The following is a 17,115-nucleotide window of genomic DNA, read 5'->3' as shown; positions in this document are numbered from 1 at the left end:
CCCTGAAACAGGCACAGTAAAAAGACAGGTGTTTGTCTTGTGTTTCAGCAGCTGCACCCTGTGTTGTCTCCAACTGTTCACATTCAGCTTTTCTTTCATTTCTAAAAATCCAAATCCTAGGCACTTCAATAGTTTCTGATAATTATTCTGGACATAAGCTCCTTACCTAACATTGTGTGTCTGACTTTGCAAATATGGACTGAAATGGCTGTTTTTGTGACCCATGTGCATCTTGCCGCCTGTGGTTTGCTGGTTTTCTGTTGGTACATCCCTCAGGAATTGGCAGGCTCTCCTAAAGTGGGTATGGAGAGGGTTTCACCGAGACTCCAGCCCACCAATAAACACACTCATGACTTTCAACTCCATCTTCCTAGCTAGGCAAGGAAAGTAACAATTTGAGTCCAAAGAAAATAGGCACAGAATACTCCTGCTAAATCCCTGCTTCAGTTTACATAAATCTAGGATTTGGTTTTCATTTGGAACTGGTCCCAGGGAATGGAAAGTTCAGACTGAAGGAGAAATCTTGGATTTTATCAAGAAAGTCTTCTTTTGAGATTCAGTCAGGTAAACACTTCATGCCTGTGCCTCAGTTTGCCTTTTGTAAACAGGGTACAATAATGCTGATTCATTCCTCTGCCTTCCCAGTGCTGCCACATACCCCAGTGAGGAGATGTGTGGGTTGTGCTTCTTCTGGGGTCCTTTCTGTCCTGGAGAGGAGCTCTGCTTTTGGGGAGGATCCACTGTAAATTGGAGGTGATCTCCCCTCCTGCAGAAGCCTTCCCTTCTCCCTCCCCATGACGAATGACACTAACAAATGACACGAGTTGCCGGTAGGGTTTGACTCAGTGGTTCAGGAGAGTCATTTGTGGTTTGTGTTTGTTTTCAGCAGCCGGCTTGCGGACACCCCTGGCAGTGCCCGGCCCGTACCCTGCGCCCTTCGGGATGGTGCCCCACGCCGGCATGAACGGCGAGCTGACCAGCCCCAGTGCCGCCTATGCCAGCTTACACAACATGTCTCCCCAGATGAGTGCTGCCGCTGCTGCGGCTGCCGTGGTGGCCTACGGACGCTCCCCCATGGTAGGCCCCTGGTGGGGAGCAGGGGCACCGGGCCTCCCAGTGCTCCATGGCAGGAGCTGGCAGCCGCGCACACCCCAGGGACAGACGTGGGTGTCCTGGCCACACTCAGCACTTCCCGAGAGCCTTCGTCCATGTGCTGGCTCCTTTGGTGGTCGGGGGGCATCTGGCTTGCTTTCACCAAAGTAGATTTTTTTATTTGAAGGTGATGAAATGACTCTAGTGAAAGCAAAACTTTTTTATTTGTTCTCTTAAGTGTTTTTCCCCCTTTTTAAATCATAGGAAAAAATACTTGAGAAGCCCTGGCTTTCTTTTTCTATGGCCCTATAGTCTGTCACCCCAGTAACATGGCTTGTGTGAAACCACGTTTCTGTTCTCTCTCTCATCTTCTTGCACTGGCTTCAGACCCAGTCAAAGAATGGGCAACCAAAATGGACAGACAGTTCTTGGCCAATAAATACGTGAAAAAATGTTCAACGGTGGTGGCCATGAGAGAAATGCAGATGAAAACAATACTGAGATACCATCTCACTCCAGAAAGAATGGCTGCCTTCAAAAAGTCAAATAATAACAAATGCTGGTCGATGGCCCACTTTTAGAAGATACAGACCTGGATTGGAAGGGTGAAATGGACTGTCATCACTGACTGCATCAGGAAGGGGACCAGAATTCACCTGCAGCAAACAGAAGTTCTGGAAGCTTTTTTAAGGGCTGTTCAGAATATATCATGTGCTTTTTCTCTCCTTTCCTTTATGTTGCCCCGTGCAATTTGGAGGGATGTAAAAAGCATCTTTTTCCTTCATGTTACATTTTTAGGGAGGGCTGCAGTGGAGGCAGGAGAGTTTAAAGTAAGGTGGTAGCTGTGTTACTGTTGTGGTGCACAGTGTAGGGCATCCATGTTTGGATCTTTAAGCATTAACCTAGTGGAGCAGTGTGTCCCTGGAAACTTGCTGATCACATCTAGGGAATGCAGTTGGCACCCAAGGGCAGAGGACTTGGGTGCTGCTGACTGTCCTACAAAGCCAGCACAGAGCCCACAAAGAAAAGAGCCATTGGGCCCACAGCACCAGTAGTGTTGTGCTTGGTCAGCACTGTGCTCTGCACTTGGGGTCCCACACAGAACAAGCCGAGTCTGGGCTGTATTCCCATGGGGACTGGCTCGTGTGTGTCACGGCATCCTTTTCTTTCGAAGAATACTAGCCCATGCCCCCGTTCCCACTTAGATCACTTTGGAAATACAAGAGTTTCTAATGGAAAGTTGGTGTTCACAGAATGCCTGCCTGTCTCAGCTGAGTGTGCCGTGCCTTCTTTTCATTTCCAGGTTGGGTTCGATCCTCCCCCCCACATGAGAGTACCTACCATCCCGCCCAACCTGGCTGGAATCCCTGGGGGGAAACCGTAAGTATCTGGGAGAAATGGCTTCGGTTTGCTTCCAAGGTGCTTTCTCAGCCTCTGGTGTCGCCAGGCTGCAATTCCAAGGGGAGGGGAGGCTTGGGCGTTTCCAGGGAGACTTGTGTCTTTCCCTGAGGAGTGTTAACACTTTCTATATATAGGCCACTTGTAGGTGTCATGCCTCTGTTTTCTCCCTGTGGGTGAGCTCATGCATTTAGTTATTTCTGGAGAGAAGCTGTTGAGGATGAGAGCAAGGTGGGAGAAAAGAGCTGGAGGTGGTTGGTCCTCCTCACTTGACCCTTCTGTAGACGGCTGCTGGGCTCTGCTGTCTGGTTGGAGAGTAGCTGCTAGAGATGTTCCCCCGGCCTGGGCTGTGCAGTAGGCGGTAAGCTGTCACGGACTCTGGAAATCGAAGGTTAGAAAGGTGTCATCTCTTTACCTGGCTTGGTGCCACTTTGTCCTTATTTGAGTTGGAATGAGTTAGTTGAAGGGCAGGTTTTCTGGGATGCCAGCCTCCCAGGCCGACCCCCGGTTACATTTCTCATGAATGCTTTACTCAGAGCGAGCTACAGTTGCAAAAGGTGAAGTGGCTTCGTAAGGAAGGGTGCAAAAACATTCAGAATTTGAGAACATTCAGTTGGTTATTCTTTCTGGATCACAGAAAAGAAAGAAACATTTACTTGCTTTCCATAATGTTGTTTATTGAAAGCATGGTTTCAAAGGATTCTTAAGTTTCTCAAGGTTAGTACAAAGCAGTATTGAAATACGAGGGTCTGTCTTACCTTCCAGTAAATACCCGGCCATTCCCCACGATAGAAATAGCAGAGGCACTTTGAAATGTTGCCTTTCCAAATAAAAAATACCAGATAAGAACTACTGATGATGTGCAGGTCTCAGACTTCTAGTTTGTCATTATTGTCACCTGATATCTTCATGTGGTCACCTTTAGCATTTGCATCACTTGCACATTAGGGCAGTATTGTGAACAGCCCATTCAGTCATCCAGACATCTGGTGTGGTTTTGTACTCAGCCTTTTTTTGGTACTAGGGACTGAACCCAGGATGTTACACATGCTCTTCAAGTGCTCTACTACTGAGCTACATCCCCAGCCCTGAAGGAAGCCTTGCTTCAAATAAACCACCAACCAGAGAAAAAATTGAATTCCTTAGCCCATCACTGGCTTTTTAGGAAAGCAGATCCCCATTGCTCACTTTTCATGCATTACAGTTACCTGTTTCGTGGTACATTGAGTCATGATGAAATAAGGCTTTTTGTCTACACTGGAAATTAGTAGAGATGTTTAGAATTAAGGTGGCATGTTAGCCCAGTAAAGAGCAGGATGGAAGTGAGGGGAGATGTGACTTAGGAGTGCTGACTTAGCTGGTAGACCCCTGCAGTGGACTCCTGTGCTGTGTGTTTTCTTGGGAATGCCCCTCCTCCCACCCTGGGGTGTCCTCTAGGCGCTTGTGGGTATATTTTCCTATGGTTGCTGGGAGCATAGCAGTCAAATATCCAGCTGGATTGACGAGTGGATAAAGGGCAAATGAGAAGCAATAATAATGCTAACTGATGAATCTTTAGGGGGGAATTAATAGACAAATAAGGCCAAGCTTGGTTGAGCCTTACAAAAGCCAGCTTCAGGAACCAGGTGGGTGGAGAGCTGTCCAGCTGTGAGAAGACCCCATCATGAGGGCAGTAGGAGGGGCAGAATGGGCAAAAGGTAGAGCTGTGAGTATAGTGCTGGGTAAAAGGCTGGCAGAGAGTGCTTGATTTGGACCCTGTTCCTTACAGTTTTGTAGTTTTCTGTGGGGTGTGTGTGTGTGTGTGTGTGTGTGTTTGTGTCCATGACTTGATGCCAACAATAGTGATACCACGCTAATTAGAGCCAAATAGTCCATCTTTGGCTTGTGAGCACCATACATTTCCTTGTGTTCAAATCTATGTAAGCCAGGAGTAATGTGCTTAGGACAGGGACAAGGGCACAGTGGCCAAGTGGTGAGGCTCATGGGTAAAGGTGCTTTTCTCGTCTTGATCAAAATGGCCCTTGGTCCCTGGATCTGAGCTGTTACTACACTCTCTTAAACAGTAAAAATAATTTTTTTTTTTTGTACCGGGCATTGAATTCGGGACCTTGCGCTTGTGAGGCAGGCGGCAGAACCACTGAGCTAAATCTCCAGCCCAAAAATACATTTTTTAAGATTCTCTTTCATATTTGAGGTTAGCCATATTACGTGAGAAAGACAGCATTAGTACATAGCAGAAGGATAAATGAAGTTCACCGTTACTGGGATCTGGGCTATGCAGTCTTGTTGCCATATCAGTCAATTAATTAGAATAGGGATTTGCCACTGTAAATAGTCAGTGAAGAAGCATTGCCTCAGTCTGAAAGCAGTCATGATGATGGACTAAGCATTTTTCCAGCATGACAAAGATCGGTATTTTTGTTTTTGTTTTTTTGGTACCAGGGATTGAACTCAGGTCCTTGTGCTTGCAGGGCAGGTGGTGGAACCACTGAGCTAAATCCCTGGCCCCAAGATTGATATTTTTGAAGCATACAATAAGAGGGAATAGGTGGGAAAAGACATAAAATCCAAGGCCTGTGTTTTTGGGTTATTGGAATCATCAGTCATAAACTGCCCATCAACTTGCTGTGTAAAGGTATCTAAATGCTCACCCTTGGTTCCTGTATGCATCCATAGCAGGCAGTGGTGAATATTTACAGACGTAGATTGTGCAGAGCTGGTCTGAGGCACATAAGAGAAATGTGGATAAACAGTTATGTCCCGGGCAGGGTAATAAGGTGGTAAAATTATAGACATAATTCTTGGAGAAGTAGCAGTCGAAAGAATGTTTTGAGTGGGGGCTGGAAAGTGAGAGGGTGTGTGCGTGGGCTCAGAGCTGGGCCTGGTGTTGGGCTTTGTCTAGATGCTGGGGTGCTCTAGGAAGGGGGGAGTGCTGTGTTCTCAGCCTGCAGGGGCCTGATGACGGGTTCATTACAAGAGCAACCAACGTCATGGTTAAACTTGTGATCAGTGCTGTGGAGGAGAGCAGGGTATGATAGCAAGCGTGTAAAAAGTGAGGAAAATTAGGATGGGAATGACTTCTTAGAGTGGGGCACATGTGCCAAGCTGAGGCACCTGAAGGAAAGAACAAGTTTACCAGGCCCAAGGTGCAGGGGCACCACAGGTCGTGCAGGGGGAGAGAAAGCTTGAGGAGCTGCCATGCAGATGGAGGAGGGCTGCCTAGGAGGGTTCTGGCCAGAGGAAGGACCTTCCACTTCTGCTAGTACAGATGTCCGCCTGTGCTTCAGGTCGGCTCCATGGCTTCACCAGGTGGTGGCATGCCTCTGAATCTTGGGTCCAGGGATGGGGACTTGGTGCTCTTCACAGCAGTGCATTTTCTGTGGCTGTGTGAAAACTCTTCCAGCCCTTGAGGTGCAGTCTGTCTCTCTGGAACTTTGACCCATCAGTTCTTGTCCTTTCTATGACTGAGACCTCGTAGTGCCCAATGTGCATATAATCACTCACCCTTTCCGCATTGCCTCAGATATGTGGCAACCTCCATTTACCACAAGGCTTTTCTTCTGGTCAGATTTGCTAATTGCCTCAGCCCTGTATTGCAGGGTGTTTTTCAGGTTCCCACATCATCTGCTTGCTAAGCTCTACACATGTTGCCTCCTCCCATCCGCTCTTCCATAGTTTACTGAGCCCTCCTGTGCAGACAGAGTAGACCCTCTGGGGAGTGGTGTATAGGGAAGAGACATTTCTCCTCTACCTTCTTGGGAGTCTCCAGCTGGGCTTAGGAATTAAGATGGCATTAGACAAGATTAATAGAACATACACAATTTTTATTAAAATTTCACACGGACATGGCCTTTTGTATAAAGAAATTATAAATTTGGGAAGAAATGACAAGAGAAAGAGATTTGGTTTAGAGGCAGTAAATTGTGGGGTAGTGACCAAGAGATATATTGGGAAAAATAGTGAAAGAGAAGGGTTATTTTAGTACGTTTGTTTGTACAGGTCTATTTCAGTGTTGATCCCCAGACTCTGGCAAATAAGGTACAGGGAAAGCAACCTGATTTTATGTGAAATATTATGACCTGTTTTTATGTAGAAGGGAGGCCAGAAAGTCCTGCCTGTATCATCTGTTTCTCACAATAATATGCCAGAGTGGCATGTACTAGGATGGCACGTCCTGATCTTCTTCAGGGAGATAATGTTCAGGTCACAAAAGTAAGTATACAGCTATAGTAGTCATAAGAAATACCCCAGAGAGACAGCGCTCTTCGAAAGCATATGATGGGACTGAGAGGCTGATTCTTTGTGGGTAGTCAAGGTGGGATCTCTACGGAAGTGTTTTCAGAGCTCCATGAACTCAGGAGGGGCAGGGTGTTAACCTTTGGGTGGGGTGGGGACCGTGTGTGCAAAAGCCCTGTGGACTCACAATGCTTTCATCAGAGTGGAACAGAGCCACGTGACTACACCATACCTCACTCTTGTTTCTGGTGTTAAGATGACCTAAAATCTCGAGAGTTTTCAAACCAGCCTGGTCATTTTTCCCTCTCTTTTCTGCTCATACATTGTCTCCTAACTTCTGCATCTTTATTTAAAGGCATCATCTTCTGTGCTTACATCTGGACAGAACTTCAGCCTTAGATCCTTCTTTAACTTTCCTTGTTTATTCTGTTTCTGTACTTTTTTCAGTAGGAGCCCAGCTGACTTTTGTCTTCTGTCTTCCTGCCCCTGTCACGTCACTGTTCCTTCTAACTAGAGAGCAGTTATCAGGTCCATCTGCTGCTCAAAGCCCCTCCAGTGTTGAGGAGAAACTGATGTGCCTTGCGATGACAGGGCCCACAGGTCATTATCCAGCCTGGTTTCCCAGCCTCACGCCCTGTCAAGTCTTTGCATCTTGTACTGACCAGATGGGAGAGCCTGCATCGCCAGGTGATTCCTGCCTCTGCTGTCTAGAACACCTTCCCTGCTCGCGGGTCCTCACTTCTTCCTGTTTGTGTTGGCCAGCTTCCTGTTAATATAACAAAATTCCCTAGGTGATCCAGTTAAAAGGAGGGAAGATTTATTTTGACTTGTGGTTTCAGTCCTCGTTTGCCTGGCCCTGTTGCTTTGGGCCTGTGGTGAGACAGAACATTGTGGTGGGGAGGGCTGTGGTGCCAGTTACTGCTCACTTGTGGCGGTTGGGAAGCAAAGAGACAGGAAGTGACTAGGTCTCAGTGCCTCCTTCAAGGACACACCTCCAATGACCTAACTTCCTCTCCCTAGGACTCACCCCTTAAAGGTTCCTCTACCTTCCAGTAGTGCTACAGCTGGCAGCCACAGTGGGCAGTTCGGTCTTTGGACCTTTGGAGACCCTTATATACACCCTAGCACTGCCAAAGTATTTCCAGTCCTTCAAGGGCCATTTCAGTTACCTTCATGGAGAAGCCTTTAGGGATACTTTCGCATACATGATCTTTCTCCAGTAGCACTTTGGCATGTCAAAGGACACTCACACTTTGTTTTGGAATTACATGTGCAAGTTGTGTTTCTGTCTGCTTCCTCCCAGTAGGACTGAAGTTCTTGAAGTTGCTTTGTCTTCTTGAGCAGAGATACCCAGGAACCCAATGTTCAGTGCATTGAATAAGTGGGAGATGAGTTCAACATGCTCTAAGACTCTTAGGATTCATCCATTTTGAAAGAAGAGTCGTATTTTTTTGCACTTCAAAAATAAGTATTGTTGATTTACAAGAGATAACCATAACTTTGTTTTCAAACCTTCAAGGCTAGATTTAATTGGTATTGTTCAGTCAGCTCAATGTGAATTCATTTTTAGTTTCGGGAAATCTATTCCCCTGAGTGCTGTGGAGATCATTGGTAGAAAAATTCAACAGTTTAGTTAGACCTTTTTTGTCCTGGCCCAGTAGCATTCCTTATCTCTCTCTAAATACCCGGGGACTGTCTCTCCTTGGCTTGGATAGTAGTACCTTGAGGTCAGTAATAACTCAAATAATAGCTCTACTTCAGATTTTAGATTAGTTCCAGGTTCTTTCACCCTGTGTTTTAATGCCAGACATGTAATTCAGAAATCTTCTACCCACTTGCTTAGTGTTTAAATAAATCTTTAAAGTACCTTTTTCATTTACAGCCTAAAGAGAAAAGAAAATCTTAACTGCCTTTGGGGTAAAATTGCCTCTCGGGAGAACACATTTTGCGGCAATGACTGGAGACTGTCCCCAGGCTTCTAGCCAAGGAGATGAGCCAGTGACCAGGAACTTCTCTTTTTCCCTAATTTTGGATAAGTCTGGATTCTATAGCTGCTTTACTTAGTGGATTTGAAAGTTTAATCCCTTTTTACTTGTTAGGAAGCTATCCCTTCTTGTCCTCTTTGCTTAGAATTGGTTTTAATGTTTATTAGTACATATTTCCTACACTTAATGATTACATTCATCATGGGGATTTGGTACATGTACATAACACATCTTAATTCTTTTTAATTCTTGTTGCCCTCCCCTCCCTCCCTCCCCCTAAATCTATATTCTCTTCCTATTTGCAAAGAATCTACCTCCTTCATATTATCTATCTTTTATTTCACTCTTTAAATCATTTACACTTTAGTTTCCCATGTTAGAGAAACAATGGAATATTTAATTTCTGTGTCTCATTTTTTTCCACTTAATATTATGGCTTCAAAATGCATCCGTTTCCCCACAAAGGACTCAAATTTATTGTTCTTTATGGCTGAGTAGTACTATTTTTTCTTTATGCATTCATCTGCTGATGGACATAGAGGCTGTTCCAAAGCCTATTATGGCCTTAGTCATGAGCTGTGCTACTGTGAACATGGGTATGCATGTATCACTGTACTATGTCTGCTTATAATATTTTCCATATTCTTTTTAAGACGTTTGTTTAGTTTTGCAGTGCTGAGGCCTGAACATAGGGTGCTCTGCACTGGTCCCAGCCCTTTATAGTTTTCATTGAGACAGGGTCTCGTTTTATAGCCCAGTCTGGCCTTGAACTCTCAATCCTCTTGTTTTAGCCTCCCGAGTGGCAGGGATTATAGGTGCACGCCGCCACACCCAGCTTGCATGTGCACGTGTGTGTGTGTGTGTGTGCGCGCGCGCGCGTGTGGTGCTGGGGACTGAACCACCCTGGTACATGCCAGGTAAATTACTTTACCCCTGCAGGCTCCACTTTTCTTGTGACCCTCACATCACTATCCCCTTGCTTCTTCCCTGCCACCATCTCCATTAGTTTTCAGGCCAAGAGTATCTTCAAACCCTACATTGTACAATTCTCATGTATTCATTTGCGAAGGAGCCAGGTAACCCCAGCCCTCAGTCTCCCATGCCAGGTGTCTTGACTTTGAGCTCCATAATGTGCCATACTGCTTAAGGTGACTTACCTGGTGGTGTTCATTGCACGTAGGGCAGGCATCTCTCTCCTGAAGGGTCCCATTTTATCCCTGTGGAGAGCATAAGTCAAAGGTGCTTGTGTAGAAGCCAGGGCAGGGGTGAGGAGCTCTGTCTAGAGCTGGCCTGACCTGGATTGTCAGTGTCAGGTAAAAGAGCCTAAAACCAAGACCAGACCAGAACCACAACAAGCCTTTATTGCAGGGACAGTTTGCAGGGACAATTTGCCAGGCTGTCTCTGAACAAAGGAGTGCAGCAGTGTGTCTGGGGTAGGGAGAGCTTTTATGGGAGCTAGGGTGGGGTCTCGGGATGGGATGGTTAGGGATTGGAGGGTTTGAAAGGCGCGTGACCAGGGATTGGAGGAGCCTGTGACATCACTAGTTGCTAGGAAGATAGCAAGTATCAGGTTACTCTTTTGGCAGGAAAAGGGGCATGTTGGGAAGAAGAAGGTTGCCTTTTGGTGGGAGAAGCCATCTTGAGGTTGGGTTTTAGGTGGGGAGCAGGGTATTATGGGAAGGAGAAGGCCAGTTTGTGCGGGAAAGGAGCCATCTTGGAACTGGGTTTAGGTGGGAAGCAGGGTATTATGGGAATAGGAAGACAGCTATTATATATAGCAGCCATCTTAAGGTGAGGGCAGTCTATCCGTCAGTTCTTCCACATAGCAGCTGGTGATTGAGGGCAGGTTACTTGTTCCTCCTGTGCCTTTCTTTCATCTCACAATAAAGAGGACAGTATACTGCTTCCTCTGACCTGGAACCCATAGGTGGAGTGGACATTGTTCTTGAAGTACTTTACCCAAGTGGCTTCATTTACTCCACACCTCAGCAGGCAGGAAAATGAAGTCCAAACAGTCCCTCCATCTCACCAGTGACTACACGGATGCTATACCCTGGGTCTCCACACCTCTCGTCCTCTGCTTCCTGGACTATGCTCTGTAGTGCCAGGACACGCGATGGAGCTTGTCCACGAGCCCGATGGCTTTGGGAGGCTCCAGCCTGTGCTGGTTTCGCTGCACTGAGGAGAAGCCACAGACTTCACTTCATTACTGTAGCTGCTCTCCTTGTCTTGTGTTGTGATCTAAATGAGCTCTCCAGGGGTTGCTTTATCCCTGGAAGATGGATATCATCTCTTTGGCTGCACTTGGTATGACTACTGGACAGTCCTTCCGAGCGCTTGTGTATTGTGACCACCTTCTGGTTTTAGCATATTTTCCTCGCCAGAGCCACCTTCCGTATCTGAGTTCGTAGGTGATCAGGTAGCACTAGATGGCATGTGGGTCTCTGATTCTGACTGAGTGCCCACCCTGTGTAGGCTGGTGGGGTCCTTGCACTTGTCCCTGAAAAACTCTGGGATGGCCAGGACAGAAATCTTCAATGTGAAAAATGTTCTCATAGAGATAATTGTGGAAAGAGCCAAGGCACTGGAAAGGAATCACCCTGCCCGGTTAGTCATGACAGAGCGCGGGAGGGAGGAACAGGAACCTGGGAAGGAGGTGGTGCTATTCAGTGCAGGAGGAGCAATTCGCAGCTTGGCAGTGTGACTGTGCTTGGCACTTTAGGGGATTGGCTTGCTGTCTCATGTGGCTAGCAGTTTAGGGTCTTATGAAGTGTTTTGGCATTAAATTGTGAAGAGCTCCTGAGCCCTGAAGAGCTTTGAAGACCGAGTGGGGATTTTGGATGTGACCAGATTTTGTGACACTTGTTAATACAAGCAGTGATGTCACATGGGCTGTGCCAAGTCCACAGGCACAGGGAGCTGGGCCACAGCCCTCACCGCCAGGGTCTGTGCTCACTTCTTCATTACTGTTTACTTGATTCTGCCACTGCAATTCCGTCTATTTCTAGCAAACCGACAACTCTGTAAACACTTGTTTTCCTTTGGCTACAGAACATAGCCTGGTTTTATTAACAAGAGCCAGTCTGCTCAGAAAAATACACCCTGCTTCCTCCCAGCATAGCCTTGTTTTCCAACTCACCGCTGCTGCAGTCCCATCAGGGACTCTGCTTTGAGTTCATTCATGATGCTGCTGTGTTCCCAGTAAACGAAACGAAAAGACCTTGCTCTGAACCAGTGTTGGTTTCATTCAGTTTTTTTTTGGTACCGGGGATTGAACTCGGGAACTTGCACTTGTGAGGCAGACACCGAAACCACTGAGGTAAATCCCTGTTGGTTTCATTCAGTTTTTAAAACTGTCTGGTAGGCTTTCTTCTTCTCAGTTCTTTGATTCTGCCACCAGACTTTAGGGTTAGAAGTGATCCTGGTCTGTGGATGCTTGGCTCAGACAGTGTGGGGGGACCATGCACAGCACTGAGGCTCCCTTAGGTGTGGGTGGCCTTCCCAGGGCTCCAGGTCTTGTTTTTTGCTGCTCTGCAGTTTGCTCTGTCCTATGCAGATGTCCCCTCTGTGGATGGTTGAGTCATTGCCAAGTGATGTCTCTCCCATTCTCACCTTTAGTGACTTGTGAATTTCATGATTTTCTTTGCCATTTCATTGTCCTCATGCCTTCCTGACTCCTACCCTGTCTTCCACCCTTTCTGCCTCCCCTGATGCACATTGCTAAGGACAAAACGGGGAGGAGGACACCTAGACCTGCTTGATGTATGAATTTCCCTTTGTTGAAGTCATGGTGGCTTAATAGCGACACCGCCTTTTCCCCAAGACCCAAGTGTCAAGTGCTATGGGGAGTATTTTGCAGGTGCCATCTCTTAGTCCTTACAACAGCCTTGTATTTTATTATCTGGCAGCTCTTGTGTTATTATTTCCGTCTCATGGGTCAGGATATGGACACGGTATAGGCACAGGCCGGCCAGTTCCTAAGACTGCAGGTGGCACAGCTGGCAAGCGAAGGCTGTGCATCTGAAGTTTACTTGATGCCAAAGGCTCGGCTCTGGAGTGTCTGTGAACCTCATCGATTTGGTAAATTGGTTAGGATGCTTTTCCTCAACTTTATTTTGAGTAAATAAATGAATGTAAACTTGAAAAATTGAAATCTGATGTATATATATATAAGAGAGCATGAGTCATATGTGTATACCTCAGCTGCTTTTCACCAAAGACACCCACTATGTAAAGTGGGAGCAAGGAATAGAGCAGGACCATCTCCCGAGAAGTCCCCTTGTGCCCCAGCCAGGCCTCAAGGGCAGTCACTGCCCTGACCCTCATTACCACCAGCGATTGTTGCTGTGGTATAAATGCCACTGTACTTTGTGCAGTCTTATATCTGGCCTCATTTTGAATTCAGGTTTGAAGGATGTTTAAAAATACAATAGTTCCCCCTTATCTGCAGTCTCACCTTTGTGGTTGCAGTTACTTCAACTACAGTCAGAAAATATTGCATGGAAAAGTCCAAAAATTGAACAACTCATGAATTTTCAATCCCAGGCCATTCTGAGTAGCAGGAGGAAATCTTACTTGCTACTTCCTGCCTGGGATGGAAGGCATGCTGTTACACACCAAATCCCTGCTGTATATGCTACCTGGCTTTTAGCCACTCAGTAGTTGTCTGTGATCAGATGCCCGTCATGGCATTTGTAGTGCTTATGTTTGGGGGACTCCTATATGACTTACAGTGGTTCCAAAGCATAAGATGATAGTTCTGGCAATTCACATACACTACAGAGATGCTGTAAAGGGCTTCCTTTCATGAAAAGGCGAAAGTACAACATTTTGAGAGGGAGAGATCACATTCACATAACTTTGATTATAATGTTACAGTTTTTCTGTTGTGTTATCACTGTTTTTATCTCTCAAATCACTCAATGAGTTAAACTTTATCATAGGATACATCTGGGATTCTGGAAGTCATCCCCCATGGAGAAGGCAGTTGTCTGTACCCACTGTATGTTTATAAATGAGTTTTTGATTACGACACTAATCCTCAGCCAGTGGAGAAGAGTTTCCTTATGAGTTCTCTTCCATATTGTCATGATGAGCCCACAGCATGACCATTTCTTGGTTCATTTGCCTCTGTTTCCTTCCCTTGTGGATCCCTGGTTGAGACCCTGCATCGTTGTGGTTTACTCGCTTGATGACACCAGGCAGCCTAGTGGACAGTGCCAGCTTCCTCCCAGGCCATGTGGGTTCCCCCAGGATGGATGCATGTTAACAGCTCTGGCAGCAGTTCTCTGCACTGTTGGTGAGTTGTAAATCGCCTCAGTATGATGATCGCAGACCTCCTGTGTAGTTAGAAGAAGCAGACACCTGGGAAAGAAGAGGGTGTCTTCCAGAGACCAGTGTGCACTTCTCCCATCTGCACTTTGTGCATCTCCTTGTTGATCCGGTACATTTGGCTCTGTGCTATGTGGGGTTCCTTATCCTGCACATCTGGGATTGCTGAGAGGGCGACAGATGAAACCCTGCCTCACGGGAGGTGTCCACCCGGACTGATGGTGCACAGAGATGCTTAGCCCCACCTGTGGTGTTCCTCTCAGGCAAACTGTTGTTCTTAGAAAATAAGAGCACCCAGGTGGTTTTGTTTCCTGGGAATTTGCCTGTGACTGTGTCTGGCATCATCTGGATACTCATTTGCAGTTTAGGGCCCAGATCATGGTGCTGGATATATGGGTCATAGAGCTTGCTACTTTTCACTCTTTCCCGAGACAAAATGCCTGACACCCAAAGTTAAAGGGTGAAAGGGTTATTTAGCTCACAGTATATGGAGGTTTCAGTCCATAATCAGCTGGCTCCAAGGCAGGATGGTTTAGCAGACAGGTATTGCAGAGGAGAAACAGTTCATGCCAAGCAGAAGACAGCAAAAACAAGCAAACAAGCAACCTTAACAGCATCTTTCTGCCCCTTTTATCCAGACCACTTAGGGCGGGCAGCACTCACACCCTTCATCCTAGTGCCCTTGAGCCTAACATTGCACCGTGAATCAATCCCAGCTTCACACGCTCTAGATCCAGCCACCTCTGAAAATGCCCCACCTGTGACCGCACGAGGCTTTGCGGGGACCTCTAGACACAAGCTATAACACCACAGGACTTAATCTTACGGAGTTCTTTGACGCTCAGAATTCTGGCACGACAGGAATTGACTGAAATGCTCAGTTTTGTGGTCTGCTCTTCAAAGGCAACAAAGTGCTATTTGATTACAACTCCAGATGTAACTCCCATAAGTGGCGTAGGTTATGTGCTAACCCTAATGTGCATATATTGAAGTGTCATAGGGGCTTTATGTATTGCTGAGAACACCAAAGCAAAAAAAATGAGATTTAACTAGGCATGATGGTGTATGCCTGTAATTCCAGTACTAAGGGAGGCTGAGGCAGGAGGATTGCCAGTTTGAATTCTGCATGGGCAACATAGCAAGATCCTATCTCAGAATAAAAAAAGTGAAAGGGCCAGGGATGTAGCTTAGTGGCTAAACACTCCTGGATTTGATCCTCAGTGCCAAGGGGGTTAGGGGAGAGATCGACTTAGTGGTTTGGTGATGTGAAGGCTTTGTTTGGGGTATGTTGTCTGTATATGTGTGTCTGTTTCCAGAACATTCTGTATGGTCCTTGTTATATAAAAGATTTGGGCCAAATAGGCATTTAACATTAGTAACTAAAAGCAGTTTTCCAGGAGATAACAGGTATCTTCAGATTATGTCCTTTGGTTAAGAGGAGGGGGGGAAGTTTAAAAGTTTTCATGCGTTTAATTAGCTTTTATGGAAGGAAAAATAATAGCTTATATTTTATATTCAAGGTAAAACATGAGTATTAAAGTGCAGGCTGGTGAAAGTCTGGTATCTTGTATCAATTTTCCATTGTGTGCCTGCTGTGTTTACAAAACTTGAGTCAGTATTAAAATCGAGACTTTTAAGTTCTGTGTTAGTATTCATGGTGTTTCAGTGTAAAGTGTTAACGGCAGTACCCAGGAAGAGCCCAGACTTGACCTAAGAGGATGTGGCAGCAAGAAAACTGTGCATACTTTATTCACAGTGTGAACGTCTAGACTTCCTCGTGGTCTCTGGGCTAAGATAGAGGAAGTAGTGGTCTTCAATGTAGGTGCTCTGGGATGTGGGCATTAGCACTCCTGTTTCTTCCATCCTCTACAGTGGCTTTGCTCTGTGCATGTTTTTAATGTCTGTGATGTACTAGCCCTTGGAGGCTAAATAATAATTTAGTTCATTGGAAGAAAAACATACGCATTGAATTTTGGTGGAGAGATAGAAATGTGCAACCAAGGTTAGATTCATTTGTATTAAACAGAAGAAGAAACGGTAGCTTAAATGACACCAAGGTTTGTTTCTGTTTCCCATAAAAGACCCTCGCCTTCAGCATCCCAGGGTGAGTGTCCCAGCTCCGTGGTTTCCTCAGGGTCTGTGCATTGCATCTTTCTGTCCCCTCCATCCCTCCGCAGTTGATGTCCCTCTGGAAAGTCATCTTGTAATCTGAAACGGCTGCAGGAGCTCCAGTCATCTTGCTTATATTTCAGGCAGTGGGAAGGAAGACAAGAAGAGAACAGTGTCCTTCTTCTTGATTCTTTACTTTTAAATAAATCGATAAACTCTGTTTTTTAGAGCACTTGTAGGACCATTGCAAAACTGAACAGGAGGTGCTCACTCTGCAGCTCCACGTGGGCCTCTCTCCCCTCGTTTCTTTCAAGCCAAGGCCTTACCCAGGTACCCTTGGCTCGCAGCTTCTGCTTGCATCTGCTGGCCAGAGCATGGCAGACCTGGCCACAGCAGAGCTAGGAAGGCTGCTTCTCCTACCTGGGAGCTTTACTGCAGCCTCAGAGGAAACTGGAGCTGTGGTTACATAAGGGAAGTTGTTGAGTAAGAGAATTAAAGTCTGTCACACTTCATCTGTTGAAAAAAAAACAAACCTGTTACAAACCCATTTGATGTAAGAGAGTCTCTTGTTTTCTCTGTTAAACAAAAGGAAAGTTTGAGTCTAAGTTTTAAACTGGTGAGTTTTGAAAACTTTTTTGTTTATTAGTGTTGACATGTATATACTATTTACTATGTAAAATTTTTATGTGTTCTTAAGCCCTGAAAATGATGATGATTTTCAGTTATACTAAGAAATCATATAATTATACAAGGTTAATTAGGAAGTACCTTGTTTTATAATGGGACCCAAGTGGATAAGCACAATTTTTAAGTCATATTAAAATAGGGTTCAATATAGGTATCTATGGTATATCCTACATTTCAGCCATTATTTATTTTAAGTTTATTCCACTGGTAAAACTGGGTTTCAGAAGGAAATCATCCCAAGGGAAGCATTGCTTTTTGTCATCTGTCTTCTCAAGCT

At 45.7% G+C, this 17,115-nt stretch overlaps 1 protein-coding gene across 14 annotated transcripts in view; it reads left to right on the top strand.

Moving 5' to 3' along the window:
- Window positions 1–17,115, top strand: part of Tle1 (TLE family member 1, transcriptional corepressor) — an 89,402-nt gene that overhangs the window by 63,435 nt on the left and 8,852 nt on the right. For 8 of the 14 annotated variants that reach the window (XM_087184148.1, XM_013078793.3, XM_004862561.4 and 5 more), the window contains 2 exons: window positions 887–1,077; window positions 2,396–2,472. In XM_087184148.1, coding sequence (XP_087040274.1) covers window positions 887–1,077; window positions 2,396–2,472 — 268 coding nt within the window. Of the gene's footprint in view, window positions 1–462; window positions 565–886; window positions 1,078–2,395; window positions 2,473–17,115 lie in introns of all 14 variants that reach the window. The other 6 variants (XM_087184157.1, XM_087184155.1, XM_087184154.1 and 3 more) reach the window with 2 other exon arrangements.

Source organism: Heterocephalus glaber, unplaced genomic scaffold, assembly GCF_053883595.1.
Source record: "Heterocephalus glaber isolate CG9 unplaced genomic scaffold, H.glaber_assembly_v1.0 deba00001481, whole genome shotgun sequence".
Lineage (NCBI taxonomy): Eukaryota > Metazoa > Chordata > Mammalia > Rodentia > Bathyergidae > Heterocephalus > Heterocephalus glaber.
The sequence above is the reverse complement of the archived record's forward strand: the minus strand, read 5'-3'. Positions and strand labels throughout refer to the sequence as shown.